The 15,780-nt window shown below is 40.4% G+C and overlaps 3 protein-coding genes across 12 annotated transcripts in view; 2 read left to right on the top strand and 1 right to left on the bottom strand.

Moving 5' to 3' along the window:
* Positions 1-15,780, top strand: part of LOC110989205 (cell adhesion molecule 3-like) — a 161,793-nt gene that overhangs the window by 8,221 nt on the left and 137,792 nt on the right. For 5 of the 9 annotated variants that reach the window (XM_087142071.1, XM_087142068.1, XM_087142074.1 and 2 more), the window contains exon 6: positions 624-662. The exons of 2 other annotated variants lie outside the window; for them this stretch is intronic. In XM_087142071.1, the coding sequence (XP_086998197.1) occupies positions 624-662 (39 nt within the window). Of the gene's footprint in view, positions 1-623; positions 663-5,342; positions 5,409-15,780 lie in introns of all 9 variants that reach the window. 2 more of the 9 variants (XM_087142069.1, XM_087142078.1) reach the window with 2 other exon arrangements.
* On the bottom strand, positions 6,334-9,041 carry LOC110989204 (tyrosine kinase receptor Cad96Ca-like). The gene is made up of 5 exons (XM_087142438.1): positions 8,987-9,041; positions 8,403-8,590; positions 6,995-7,117; positions 6,693-6,804; positions 6,334-6,526 (listed from the first exon to the last, which is right to left on the bottom strand). Exons 1-5 carry the CDS (start codon positions 9,039-9,041, stop codon positions 6,426-6,428), a joined length of 579 nt encoding a protein of 192 aa, XP_086998564.1. The 3' UTR covers positions 6,334-6,425.
* The window catches only part of LOC147797900 (uncharacterized), a 43,782-nt gene continuing 36,591 nt past the window's right edge, over positions 8,590-15,780 (top strand). Inside the window, exons 1-4 of one of the 2 annotated variants that reach the window (XM_087142086.1) lie at positions 8,590-9,424; positions 9,766-9,935; positions 10,079-10,211; positions 10,741-10,801. In XM_087142086.1, coding sequence (XP_086998212.1) covers positions 9,780-9,935; positions 10,079-10,211; positions 10,741-10,801 — 350 coding nt within the window. In that variant the 5' untranslated portion in view covers positions 8,590-9,424; positions 9,766-9,779. Of the gene's footprint in view, positions 9,425-9,765; positions 10,212-10,726; positions 10,802-15,149; positions 15,267-15,780 lie in introns of those variants that run through there. The other variant, XM_087142085.1, reaches the window with a different exon arrangement.

Consider the following 15,780-nt stretch of genomic DNA (forward strand, 5'->3'; position numbering starts at 1 on the left):
TGAACCGAGCCGGGAATCGAACCCGGGACCACAGAGATGGAAGGTGAGGAATGGACAACTACCGTATGACAACCTGACTCAACCTGTGCTCATAAGAACATGTACACGTACACAAGTCTCTGTACATAGACTTGTTAGAACGTATGACACATGGATCATGGATGTACAACTGTACATGTACATGTAGGTGAGGTAGAGCAACTTCAGTGTGTTGTGTGACAATGTACATGGAGCCCCAGTCCCTATATAGAATTTAAGGTTGTCATTTAAACAAGTAGAATTTTTCTGAAATGTAGATGAGATTTATTTTGATCTCCAGTGTAACATACGTGTTCAATGTGTACATGTACATGTACATGTAAGTACAGGAAGCCCTAGGAGTACTGTACAGTGACAGGTAGCTGCAAACAGTGCGTGTTCATGTACAAGTGTAGACAAAACTGTAAACTTTGTACTGTACATACTTGTACATGTGTGTACTTAAACGTACATAGAGGTATATACGTGGTTAGACAGTCCTTGATTTGGCTGCAGTTGTACATGAAGATTTCACACAAATAACCAGTTGCATGTGATTAAATATCCTCCTTCTTAAGAAAAGATATCACTTTAACTTCTCACAGTCATCCCCGATGAAACCACAACCCAGATGCCGACGACCGGTACGTCCCACGCTCTCCGTTGCTTAACATTTCCTCCATTAAGCACACTGCCACTTGCTGTGCCAAATTTCATTTGCCTTTTCTCCGATTTTGCTCACGACAAAGGTGCTTACAAGTGCTAAAAGTTATTCCAAAGTTTTGGCTAATGTGCTCGAAATTCCAAGCAATACTCTGGGCAAAGATTCTCATGCTTTGCACAGTGAGAGTGGTTTCCCTGGGTAGAGAAAAAGTTTGAAGAGAATTTCCCATTGCCAGGTTTACTGTCAATTGCAAGCAAGCATGTACAATGTATATAATTTACAAACTACTGTACATGTACATGTACAATACATGGACATATGCAATAAGCACGTACATGTACATGTCTACATTTAAACCAACTGGTGTACACAGACCCTTCATGTACATGTTTACAGTAAGTGTACATTCAAGGTTGCTGTAGAGCCTTTTGTACATGTTCGGTACCCATGCACAGGTTCTGAGGAAAACCTATCCATTCATGCAATATTACATAGGTACACTGTACCTATAAAATTCGTTCATCTGTGAAGATCAGCCTCAGAAGTGAGAGGTCAGCTACAGTACACCTGTGGTTCCTCAGCTAGTCAGAAATGTTTAGAGATGTGTGATAATTGCCTGGCATTCTCAGAATGCCAGTGGTATGACTGAAGGTGAACTTCCTGGATGGAATGACTAGGTAAATATGGAACAAGTGGGAAAGGTCACTACTGTACAATAAACATCCTGAAGCCAACATGATAAGATGACATCCACATCTGACACTAGCAATCTTATCGCCAGTGGAATTTCTGCTCCGGGGATTAGCTGAGCTACATGTATGAGGGGGACTTGCTCTGCCCCTCTTATTACATGTACATGTACCGGTAGGTCCTGCCAATTTGACAGAAACAACCTGTTGGTCCTAAGAGTTTTGTACATGGACGTACATGTACGCCCTGGTACACTGTAGGGTGAACTGGGGTAAACGTGCCCATGGACTTTTACACTTGTACCATGCGCATAAAAAGTTAACAATAAAAGGAATGAAGTCCACAACATATCAGATATAAATCCCTTAGTGTTGCTTGAAAGTTGAAACTGTTGGCTGCGAAAGTCCTGTCATGCCAGCAAAATTCAAAAAGGTACATGTATATCGTTACAGGTATTTTGTGAAGTTTCAAAAAGTAAAGTACCGGTACATGTGTATTTTTGAAATGCGTTTTTACGAAGGACCGGTATATTGTTTTGAAAATTGTGTGTTTGTTTGTATTGTTTGTTTGTTTGTTTTTTGGGAGTACACATGTATATGTACTCATATTTTTCAGGATTGTTTTCATAAGATGTGTTTTATAAAGTACTGCTATGTATCTTTGCTCGTTCGTTCTTAAGAATCATCGTTACGATTTTAGGAAACGAGTATCTTTTTGATCAAATTTGTTTTTCCAAGTTGTTTTTTCCAAGTTTTTAATTTTCAAAGAGATGTAGTCCATTGTATATTAACAACTTTGATCAATTCTCATGAAAACAAACCACACAAAAATTCAATTCAGAGTTAAACTTCAAAACATATTTCTCATAAACACTGACTTGGCAAAATTGTACAGTATCTTTAAAAATGATTGGTTTCCAAAAACAAAACAGTGCTTCTAAATATAGATCTCATAGGAACAAACGGGATTTATGCCTCGATCAAACAAACTCTGGAAAGAATGTAGGCCAATCTCATAAAATGGAATTTGAAAAATATATCTTCACTTTTTTAATATACCGTACATATACTTAATAGCTGTGTAATTTATAAAAGGGCTTGGATAATCTATGGTACATGTACATATACATGTACTAATCTGTCAGGAATGTCGCTGTTTTTGTGAGATAGCCTCGGTGTGCACTCATGCCTGTAATCCAAAAGAGTTCCCTCTCTTCAGACAATTGAAAGAGTGAGTCATTGGTGGACACAGCTTCCCCTTGCTGTATAACTTCCTGATATAAAGCTGATGCATGGAAACGCCCACACAACGTTTGCTAGTAATCAGTTGATTACATGTTCATTCTTATCCATCAGTTTACATGTACATGTATGTACATGACTTCATGGGAGTGATGCAGGACTGTACAACGGTTTGGAAAAACCCTTCATTTTGCTTGGCACATACATGTGTACAGTCTATACAGTACACAGCAAAAACGAAAATATCAGGAATTCCTTTTTTCTACCAACTAATTATGTAGATGCATGTACAGTACACGCCGGTAGACGCGGATATACTCACCGGTACCATACATGTGCATGATCATGAACGTGTACGGTTACATGTACCGGTATATGTACATGTACTTTACATGTACCATCCAGCTTTACAGGATTATACGCATTGATGAAAATTGGATTTCGGGGACATTTTGTGGCCTTCAAAGCACACCATCAAATCATGAATACCCTGGTACCAGTAGTTTACCATACTCCTGTGTTCAGTGCGGACAGACATGACAGACATGATGTACATGAACCTCCATTTCGGACAGTTACCCCCAGCACCTGCAGTGGCTGATTCATCTGCACCCACCCACTGACACATCTATAATTAGTCATAATGACTGGTCTGGGGTTTTCCCTTGACAGACCCAAGGTGATTCAGTGCATTCCCTAGATGCTCTTCAACTGATAAAAACAATGTGTACCAGTCCTTGGGTTACCCTAGCAGGGGTGTGTACTTGAAGCTGTCTGCAGTGCGGTTAGGGTACCAGGTACATACAGCACATGTATGTTCTGTGTTTAGCCATGACCTTTTGTCACTTGACAACCCCACACAGAGAGAAGAACAAAGCCTGTTTGTACTTGTATATAGTGCAGCATGCCCATTCAAATCATAGCCACAACAGCAGTCACCTCACTGGTTTGTTGGTAAACCAGGGAGCCATTAGGCTTTGAAAATACATGTATGCAACCATGCACATTATGCGCGCCATTTCATTTACATGTATGTATACATGTACATCAACTGAGGTAGAGCATTTTGTAAGTGGATGTACCTGTATCAGATGATAGGTACATAAACCGGTAATTTAATCCTACATGTAATCGCCCTCAATTTCCAAGAAGAACATGTACATGTACATATGTATTATAAATACTCATGCATGTACTTTCAATGTACACCAAGACTTTGTGAAGTCTGACATGCTGAAAGCTGAAGAAGTGGAGAGATTAATTGTACATGTAGGCCTATTTTGTTTCTATTTTTATGTAAGTTCAGCCCTTATCTGCAGGACACATTTTTTATTGTTCCATGGTACCCCTACATGTTTGTATAATCAGGTTGACAAGGAAGGACTTTGGACATGTTGGCCAGCTTTCTCATTACATAAATGCACTGTACAGTATGTATGTACAATGTACCATGTTATACATGTAGTAACACATACATGTATTGATATGTTACATGTACAGCGTCTAGATCTTATCATTGTGGAGTATGGTAGATCATGGGTATATACGTCTTTATAATAAATTATACATGTAGATGCTATGTCTATAAATCATGCATCCTTCTTACTGTTCTCACATGTACCGGTATTCATGTACATGTACTGGTATAAATTGTTGATTACTTGTACATATACATGTACATGTAATCCTAGTAGTTGATTATTGTTCTCTAGTGCTGTAATTGATCAACAAAACCCTCCCCCCCAAAAAAACCAGAAAATATCAGGTTACTGAGTCCATGAAATGTACATGTGCATGTGCCAGGGTAACGGTACATACATGTACATGTGTGATATTGTACAAGTCATGGACAGTACTGCACATGTACAGTGTACATGTAGTTTTGCTGTCGGTTCATGCAGTGTATAATGTACATGTACTGGTAACATACATGTACATGTACATGTGCCGTATGTGGTTGGTATAACTGTAGGCTGGAAATGTACAGTACATGTATACATCTGGTACCCTGCTGGTACCCGTATGTTTACCTGTGTGTGTATTGGGAAAAAATAGATCACGTTTCTGGAGTATAGCACTGGTGCATGTACAGTAAATGCAATTGTTCATCAGTACATGTACATGAGACTGTGCTTGATGTACAATGTACAAACTGTACATGTACATTGTACATATGTTTACGTGTAGATCGCGTTGGGGCCCTTGGTGATCAAACTTACGGTATTAAAAATCACCTTGGCTTTTGTGAGTTTGCAGTGCCCGTGCAAAACTTCACAGCGTTGCTCTGCACAGCAGGAAAAGGTCTTTTCATTTGCTTTCCCAACACCACCTGCACCTGTACACTGACCAGTACGACATAAATATCGGTAGTTTCTCGTCCATATTGGGGGTCTGTACATTGTCGCCTGAGATTGTCAATATTCGACCTTTTGGCGACAGTTGGAATCCAGAGTGTCTAAATGAGGAGAAAATGCAATGCTACAAGGTTTCAAATTTGACCTTCAGGTTGACATTTCGTGGAGTCGATCAAATCCTCACCTACTGGTACCCGATTTGTAACCAGACTGTTGCGTTGTTACTCTGTCTCCCAACAATGTGGTACTCACCTCTTCCAATCACCCATAAGCTCTCCCCCTGCATGCTTTGATTTTTGAATAATCACGTGCCTCGCTTCCGTCTCTCTTTTGTTTTTTTTTTCTCCTTCCCCCGTGTGATTGTCTCATTTTTAGGCTACGTTGAGCCCACGACAACACCAGCAACCAAATTGACGCCTCCAACCAAGTCACCACCGGCCGGTATGTCCACCACCTTCTCTATATTTGGGGTTTGGGAGGGAAAGCCGTGCTAAGTAACACTTACATGTATGTCTGGTTTCGTCTTCGTTTGTCACTTGTACATGTACCCGGTATGTGTTCTCATTTATGCAGCTCGACTGCTGAGTTTAATTTTTGAATGTTCAATTTTTTTGAATTTGTAAACCCCCCGGTTTGGTTTTCATAAGTAACCATTTTTAGTTGAACTCCATGCTTGCGGTTGCATCCTTGGTTCACCCATTATTGCTCCTAGCTCACCATGCACATTGTACATGGCCCACTGGCACACCACCGTTTCATTGTTGCTTCATTTCTCATAACCCCCATGGCATCTTAGTTACATGTACATTGTAAATGCATTCCAAATGTTAATTTTTCTTTATACATGCACTTCAGTGCCGATTAATATTGGTGTATTGTACATGTACATGTAGTGTATGACCAAATAAGAACAGAAAATTACAGGGTTTTTTTGAGAAACAAAAGAGCTGAGAATGGCAACAAACAGAGGGCAAGTTTTACTTCGCTGGACATGTACTGCCACTTGTAATATTTTGGAAACTCTTACAAGCCACAGTCCTTATTAAATTCTCCAGTGTGGTTAACTACAAAGTTAATCCCCAATCCAACTCAATCCCCAGAAAGACATTAACAACCCTTCCCCGCCAAAAGAAGTAAAATAAAAAAAATGAAAATATAATCTATGTGTTTGGTCCCTTCCTCCGCTGTAGTCCTACTTGTGTGCTTTCAGAAAATTCATCTATTACTAAAACTCAATTTATCCAACCCTGTGATGTCTAAAAGGATTCCTCAGATTCCAGTGAGACAATGACCAACGCAAAGCAGGGGGTTGTCTTCGTCTCATATCTTGCTTCATATGTCACTTCGGGTGCAACATTTTGGCAGATCAACTCTTGCTGATTGACATATTCTATTCATGTTAAAAAAAGTCGGAATCTCTCCGTAATACCTCTTCATATGCTAACGTCTTTCGAATACTTACAGCTCTTTCTTGCAGTGCTGGGGCCTCGGCATACGATAACCCTGTTGCAACTGGCTCACCATCGTCTTGGCTTTCATCATCGGATACGGCCTGGCACCTGTAAAAATAGGAATCATTATTCAAGTTTGATAACTTAACACCATTAACGTCAATCTTTTAACAGTGATGTGCTACATCATTCTATTATGACAACATAATTTGTACATGTTAATGAATGTCTTTCCTTAGAAAGCTGGAGGCCTGAAAGAAATCCTGTCACTCACCAAGTGTTACGATCTCCCACAGCAAAACTCCAAAAGACCACACGTCACTCTCTGTTGTGTACACGTCATCGAGTAGAGATTCCAGTGCCATCCATCGCATAGGGAGTGTGCCCTAAAATTGAACGTGAAAATTATTTATCCTCTAGGATTTCATTTAATCCAGTCGTATTTTTCAGGAGAAAAAACTTCCACTGAAGTGAAGCATTATTAAAATCGACAAGATCTCTGTAGCTATTAAAGTTTCTAATAAAGAAATGAAAGTCAAGCATAAAACAGAAAAGTGTGATCTTGTATATAGGTACCTGTGACTCTCGTTGGTAGATGCGAGTGTTCATGACGTCACGAGCTAGTCCAAAGTCAGAAACTTTACAGACCAAGTCATCGCTCACCAGCACGTTACGGGCAGCCAGGTCATGATGCACACACTAAAATAAATGTCAGAGAAAAGAGACCTCAGTGCCATCCAAATATATATCACTAAATATCATCCAAATATCTCACTAAAAATCTCACTTGTCCAACAACGATAAATCTAAAGTAAACATGCTTTACAATGCGAAACATTAGAGAGTCGTTTGCCTCTGGGAACAGGCGATAGGACTACACCCCAGTGATTTGATTTTAGAGGGTTGATGTTAGAATTGTGAAAATAAAAATCTTTCTACTGAAAAATGTTTTGATGGCAACTTTGGTCCGTTTGCCAGCTTCCTCGATCCCAAGAGCCGTACCAAGAAGGACTTTGCCGAAAGCACCTTGTCCAAGCTCCTTCTCGATAACAACGAGATCTCGCGAGAACGAGAGATCAGGACCTACATTGCCATACATCCATGTTGTGGTGGGACCAGTAGCAACAGTGTCCGGAATGCTTTCATAGACCACAGCTAGCAATATAACGAATAAAATATAAAACAATTTGTAAAAGATAAAGTATGGACACTTTAAAACCTAAAGGATGTGCCATATTTTTATACATTTCAGGACAAGAAATTCGTCACCGACAGAGCAATTCAGCAATTCCGAAAAAACTATAGTAATAGGCCTACTTGTTTTACTATATGTCTTTGCATTGTTCGGCATAGTGGCACTGCAAAAACAGACGTTCTGTGTCAAGGTGAGTAAGCTCTATCTCACGGCAAGTGTATTGGTTATGTAAAAGCTTGTCAAAAGATTGTGCTTTTTTTAGATATTCCAAGTGTTGTGGGGACCGTTTGGTCACAGTCTTGTCAATGAGGACTTCACATCCCTATTAGTAACTGGAATGGTATTTTTCATCATGTAAAATTTGTTTCATTCGCTGTTCTTGTTCCTTCATTATTTTGTCTGATTTAGCAGTTTTCTGTTGAATGTAAAGTTAGATAAGTTCACAGCAAATAAATCCAGCAAACGTTTACCTCACGTAGAGTACCTCGCACAGGAGATACCGAAAACTTTCAATAAATTTCAAAATATTTGCCATTAGGATGATCGACATTTGATGAGGCAGCAACCATGTCAGACCCTGAACAGGCGATAGGACTACACCCCAGTGATTTGATTTTAGAGGGTTGATGTTAGAATTGTGAAAATAAAAATCTTTCTACTGAAAAAAAAAATCAAATATGAAAGAAATCTGCACAGCCGGGGTTAATAGTCAGTGTGCACTTACACAAAGAACCGATGATGATTCAGTTCAAAAACTTTACATAAACAACCGTTCTGTCAACGCTTTACCTGTTGTGATGACAAGAAGGCCATTCCGCTTGCTACATCCCTGGCAAATTTGACCAAGGTCTGAGACAGAGATTTGCTCAGGCCAGTTATGTTAGAGTAACCCGCACCTGGGTCTTTGTCTCGGTACCCTAACAGCACCTTCTTGAAGTCACCCTTGGCAAGGTATTCGACGATGATGTAAACGGGATCTGCTTGTCAAGTCTCGTGATTTGATGATTGTCTGTAGCTTGAGCTGTTACTGTTACCTCAAGTTTGGAATGTTTAAAGAGGTTGGTATGGAAATTGGAGGGCTTAGGTCTTTGTTTTCAGTAGATATTCTGTAGTGTTTTCAGATAGTAGTGCTGCGGGGTCATCTGTGAGGTACTTAATAATCATTACTTAGAGGGGCATAAGCCTCCACCTTGCGCACAGGATGGGAAGGGCCCAAGGCATTGCTTATGGAAAGGGAGCAGTTATTAGCTCTTAGTAAATTGAACTTGAGGTAGAACAGTATCTGCTCGTTATCAACACTGGGACCAGCTTGTTTACATCGATGATTGTTATGAAATAACCTCTCATCCTTACCATTTCGATTTCACCATTACAGCTGCTGGTGGTCTGACGAGACAAAGAGAAACTACTGGCATAAGTGGGGTTCATTTTGTGGGGTGGGGCTAGTTTTCCCAATTTGTACACAATGAGCTCAGTCACAATTAAAATAGTGTTAAAGGCAAACTATTATCAGATCATGACCCCGTATGTCCCTCGTTCTTAGTTACGCCTTTGGGCAATGTGAAATGGGTATACGTACAGGGAAGGAAGCACTTTGTATGCCATGCCAACTTGGGGAAGAGGTGTCTGAAAAGTCAGCATTTTTTGCGTTAAGAACTTTTGGATAGCCCCATAGACTTGTGTGAAGTTTCATCTGTAACCTGGTTCAGAGCAATGTCGTTGTAGCTTGACAACGTTTGGATGAGAACCAACTGTCTTCATTAACTTTAACTCAGACAGCAACTCCATCTTGGCCTGTCTGTCAGCACCGTATACAAGTATAGAAAAAAACGAAAAGTTTCTGGTTTTGCATCACAGTAAAAAATGTTGCACCACAATATGTCACTTGAGTGACTGACTGTATGACATAATTATTGGTCCTATTATGGCAGTTCCTGAGAGAGAATCTCTTGAAATTCAAATAACAAGAATAAGGCGGCATTAGGTCACCTGTCCGATCAAAATATGACAATTTTAAAGTTTACTGAAACGTAGTTGACCACTACCAGTCTTTTCATGATTCATTACCAGAACAACCAATTTAGAAATAAATTCATAAACTTGAAGGGTACATTATTTTCACCACAGAATCTGATCTGATTATTCTCTTTACCTTTGAGGGTTTTGATGGCAACTTTGGTCCGTTTGCCAGCTTCCTCGATCCCAAGAGCCGTACCAAGAAGGACTTTGCCGAAAGCACCTTGTCCAAGCTCCTTCTCGATAACAACAAGATCTCGCGAGAAGGAGAGATCGGGACCTACATTGCCATACATCCATGTTGTGGTGGGACCAGTAGCAACAGTGTCCGGAATGCTTTCATAGACCACAGCTAGCAATATAACGAATAAAATATAAAACAATTTGTAAAAGATAAAGTATGGACACTTTAAAACCTAAAGGATGTGCCATATTTTTATACATTTCAGGACAAGAAATTCGTCACCGACAGAGCAATTCAGCAATTCCGAAAAAACTATAGTAATAGGCCTACTTGTTTTACTATATGTCTTTGCATTGTTCGGCATAGTGGCACTGCAAAAACAGACGTTCTGTGTCAAGGTGAGTAAGCTCTATCTCACGGCAAGTGTATTGGTTATGTAAAAGTTTGTCAAAAGATTGTGCTTTTTTTTTAGATATTCCAAGTGTTGTGGGGACCGTTTGGTCACAGTCTTGTCAATGAGGACTTCACATCCCTATTAGTAACTGGAATGGTATTTTTCATCATGTAAAATTCGTTTCATTTGCTGTTCTTATTCCTTCATTATTTTGTCTGATTTAGCAGTTTTCTGTTGAATGTAAATTTAGATAAGTTCACAGCAAATAAATCCAGCAAACGTTTACCTCACGTAGAGTACCTCGCACAGGAGATACCGAAAACTTTCAATAAATTTCAAAATATTTGCCATTAGGATGATCGACATTTGATGAGGCAGCAACCATGTCAGACCCTGACCTCTGTTGCCTAACATGGTATTGCCGTTCAGGCATGAAATGACCTCTGCAACCGAAATAAGTCAGGGTCAACGTTGACAATTTTTCAGCATAAGTTTTCAGCATAAGTTTTCTTTATGCAGTTTTCTTTATACAGGGATGAAGACTGGCACTACAGCCCCAACCATGGCGCCAGAGGAAGGGGTTGCTACATCAAGGTACGAGACAATAGATGTTTGTTCTTGACAGCAGAGGAAATTGTCAAATCATCCCGAAGATGACTTTGGCGTATTGCGCCACGGTGTATTGATATGAATATGAAGAAATGAGGAAAATAATCTAATACTTCCACCCCGGTGTCTGCACGAAATATTCGCCGACTCCTGTCAAAACTTCTTTGGGTCAGTCAAATTCAACTTTCATGCTTAGATAGTCGCCTAATCTCACGCTCATCAATTATTTTCGACATTTCTTATTCAACATAATATCCAGTCAAAGATGTAGCGCCACTTGATTACCACTGCTTTCTCTGCCAAAACCCAAATATTATTGGAAAGGTGGTGGACATACTGCGATTGGGTGGCTTGAATACCGCTGTCGATTTGGTTGGTGCCGTCATCGTGGGCTCAAAGTAATCTAAACAGAATCAGAAAAATTGGAAGTAAAATTTTATCTGAAAACCAAACAAAAGGAAAACTCAGAGAAAACCCCACAAAAAGTAATTTAAAACTACATGTATATCTGAAAAACCTGAAGTAATCAAAAGGTGCCGAATGAGAATTGCTTCAATAGAAATGGAAGCCATTTTATTGAGTTGAGCAAAAACGTTTTCCTAACAGTTTTTGTAGATGACATGTTTTCAGTATTGGCAGAAAATCATTTTGGCCTATTCATAACTTAGAAATTCACACGTATTATATATGTGCGTACGTTAAGATCGTCAGGATAATACTCATAACTCTATCAGGGCTATCAAGAATAATGCTGAAATGTTAATTTTGATTTTTCAATGTCAACTTTATAACTAAAAAAAATATAGCCAAACCTTGCTAGAATTATAGTGGCAAGAGTCAACAGAAACACGTAAATTACTTACCTGGGCATATTTGTTCAGGAAAAGTTGCTGTTCCCGTCCCGATAGAGTCTGTGGCATTGCAACTTATGATAGAACAGCCATCTGCTGGAGTGAATGGATGAGATCCTTGGCTGGTCGTGAATTCTTTCACAATGTTAGTGCCATTTAGGATGATCTTATGATTGGTAGCCAGTGGGTTGGCATCCGATGAGCAAGTTATTACTGCAGTAGCATACCCGACTGAGACCACTGGTATATCTTCAGGAAAAAAATGCAAACACTGTTATGTTTCTAAGATATCTGTACAGGCCATGTCGGTATTTTTACTGGATGCTGAGAGATCGCTATTCAAGGATCGGGCTGTGTGGGTATAACACGGTACTCAAGAACTTTGGCTTAGCTAAAGCATCCTACACAACATCGTCTTCTGACACGTGAGGCCGGCTATATTTGAACCACACTGCTTTCACAATTTTGCACTATTGATTCAACTAATAAAACGGGCCCTGTTTCTACAAACTTGCCAACGTTCTTCACTAGATTTACACACAAGGCAATTCTCAATTTAACATTACGAGGAACATTCAACTATCTATTTCAGAATCGTGTAGAGAGGAAAACAAAGCGGGAAAAGGTTTCTAAAACTTTTTTTTAGGATATGGATAGAAATTACGAGCAACACTGTACATTGAGAGTGAGTGCTGCTGTTTTTGCTGGAGTGGCCACCTGTTCCGTTGTTCTGCATTCTAAGATGGCTTCATTGTCTTCTCTTATCGGTTTAATCGTCAGTGTGCCTGATGAGTCAAATGTTCCATCTCCGTTGTCTGTAGGCGCATCTTCTCTCACACCTGTTGTTATCTGGACATTATTTTTGTACCATTCCAAGTTGGCAGCAGGTCTGAAGTCCCTGGCTGTACATTTCAGCACACTTTCCACCGTTGCTGTCAGGATGACTGGATTGCCCGATGAGTCCCCATCAACACTTCCTTCAACTGAAAGAAGTGAACAACATTTTTCAGTCAACTAGCACAGGACAACTTTATTTTCAGCAGTTTGTTTCATTATGGATGTACTGAAGTTGACAATAAAAAGGAACAATCTGACTGACATGAACAACCCCAGAATTTAACACTAGACAATAATTCCCCATCACTCTCAAACTCTGTTCCAACATTAAAACTGCACATGCAAGTACATACATGTACATGTACATGTATCACCTCCACAATGGCCAGTTCTCTTGGACTTCAACTCATTACACTCGGACTCACAAATCAACAAACTTCCAGACAAATTATTTTCCTGACTCTTTCCACAGCATCTATTATTTATTGTTTTGCCAGATACCGAATCTGTTTTGGGCAAGCTAGCATCAATCATAATGGCTGGTAGGCCCCAAAACATACATCAAACAAACAAAGGACTCCCAGGTCCGCTGTACATGTACCGGTACATCTATTGTCATTTGGCTTACAGTGCGCTGCCATATAGTGTATTGGATATGTACATGTACATACATAGACGAAGCTGGAGCGACGGTTCTGCATGTGCAGTGGTTCACTACACCTTGTCGGTCACCTTTGCGGTCTGCGGTCACAAGCCCTGCCGAGAGAATGAGGTCCGGGGTCATGTTTATTGTGCATCGGACAAGCAATGTATGGTAAAACCGCAAAGCGTGTATTGAACACCGTGCCAGGTTCCTTGATCATGTCTGCGTGGCACTCTCATTGATCCTGTATGGCCAAACAAAATGCTTTATCTTTGAAAATGGTATTGTGATTTCTGCTACATACAAGGTAAACTATTGACCACATTTCCTGGACTTGAAGATAACTTGAGCTGCAGTCAGACTGAATACTTTTCGTTTTGGGAAACTACGGAAGGAAAATGACTGCTCCAGTAAACAAAGGCTTGGCTGTTCTGGGGTGTGCATGTAGCGTGTGCATGTTTATGCTCAGCAGATCGGATTGCGGTGTCGGCGTTCTCTGTTATGCAGGGGTCAGCGTGTTTCGTGTTTGCGATTATCTCCTTCGTGTCTGTTTGACTTGATATACGCTGACACGCTAAGCGTGGTTTACGTGTCGGCTAAAATTCTGACATGTAGGGTATGTACATGTAGGGTACTTCGAAGGCTTCTCGGCTAACTTTCACTTTTTGCGACATGTCATCACTTTCGAATGATTGTTGTAGCATTTTAAGGGAAAGTTACTGTTGTCTGTATAGGGAACTCTCCCATTTTGGATCTGGCCTGTAGGCTGTAGTGTGTTTGTTTCCATTTCTAGACCAGTTGTCCAAAGCAAAAAAGTTCCATGCTGCCAGCCCCAGTGCCAAGCTGACCAGTTGTGGACTACGCTACATCATGATGTACCTTTGTACTAATCTCTACCCCTCAACATGTCTCGCTTGGGAGGGCGTGCCACCTTGAGCAGAAGCTCCCCGCATCAGCTGGAAAGACCCATGTTGGTGAGGAGAGTCCAATTAAGCACAGTCTTGTTGGTAGCGAGTCAACCATTATACAGTACATGCATAATCATTTGTAAACCAGTGAAGTACCATTCCCACCAAAGGTGCTCCCGCTGTTGGGGAAATTGGGCCCTTTCTTGACCCCACGCAGGGCGGATAGGAACTCCAGTCAGCATACATGTAGCTCTCAGGGTTCATCAAAGAGGGCAAACTCCACCATGATATTGATGAGAGAGCCTCCAATCCAAGGCTTTTACAGAGAATAGCCCAGAAACAAGGTCAAAATATATTGTATTACCTGAGTTGCGTAACAGCTTCAGCATCATTATTTGGGGTCGTAGCGGCACATAGGAAAGAAAAGAAGATCGATCAAGCTGGCTTGTGTGGTGAAGGAAAAGGATTAATATTGTAGATTTGTTTGAATCTGAGAGGGTATCTTTTTTAGTATTAGTTTCTTTTTAATTTCTTTCCCGTGGGAAAAGATCAACTTTGAAAGGTTATTATATTTACTACACAAAGTTTTATCATTGAAGTATATTTTACATGTATTTCAGGACAGAAACATCAACATGTTCTTGATCAGTTAATACCATTATGTATTGCAGCCCTGTTCCGAACAGGGACTATTTTCTGTAAAAGCCTCATTCATTACAGCAGTAGGTAGTTGGATTAGCCTCTACAGAAAGTATATTTCATAGCTCCCTCAATGCATTCTGCATGATACGCTCGGGACACTTAAGACACTGACCTTGTAAACTCACACTGATTCAAATCTAGTCTGTGACCAGTCTTGTTGTGGTTAGTGCAGCAACTAGGAATTAGCAGTGACACACTTTGCAGAGCTTTACCAGTTGTCATCTGACGCTTTGTCGCTTGTCCCCACCGTAGCAATACCAACCCTACTTCATAGTTGAGAATCTTATCTTGATCACCCCTGAATTATCTGAGTTTATTAGACAACCATAATCCTCTGTGGCATCGCTGATACCTCCCAGCAGTTTATCATTTCTTCTTTCTGTTGGCTGCAGGCAATGGCCACTCCTTTAGTTGGAATGTCATGCCAAATGAACTCCAGATCTTGCGTCAGAATTCTCAAGCCATTTGCTTCTGTTCTGGTGGTTAATCTGAGGAAGGAAAATCCACAGGTGCGTCACTTGCTTTACTGAGGTGTCAATATTTTGTGGTCCTTGCCAATAGTGTGCCATTTGTAAGCATTGTAAACTCTTCAGGTCTTTCACATAGTTGGAATTTTCTATCAACATTTCCATTACTGTCCCAATAGCTAAAATTCATGTGAACCTGTCTCAACCTTAAAGAAATGATTCATCAAGAGGGCCCCACCTGTGGAATTTAAGGGGGCTCAGTATTGATCCCACAAATATATCTTGAGGGTGCAGTGCACTAAAAGACGTAAAGCATAATGACGTAACACAATATTTACCGTGGTGCATTTTGGGTGAAAGGTCGGGACAACAACGCACTCTGTTGCTAGAGCATCATGTGCATGGAAAATTGTCAAAAAGATCCTGAGATTGAGAAGGCCTGTATCTTCCAAAATGTTTTGTGCTAACTTGTTGTGTGCCATTCTTTGTATCAAAAACACGGCCAATGCCAGAGCTGCATTTTATCCAGCGTCTGCGAGACTGCAAGTTTGCTCCA

Source organism: Acanthaster planci, linkage group LG10 (assembly GCF_054643075.1).
Source record: "Acanthaster planci isolate LZ-2023a linkage group LG10, COTS_SCS, whole genome shotgun sequence".
NCBI lineage: Eukaryota > Metazoa > Echinodermata > Asteroidea > Valvatida > Acanthasteridae > Acanthaster > Acanthaster planci.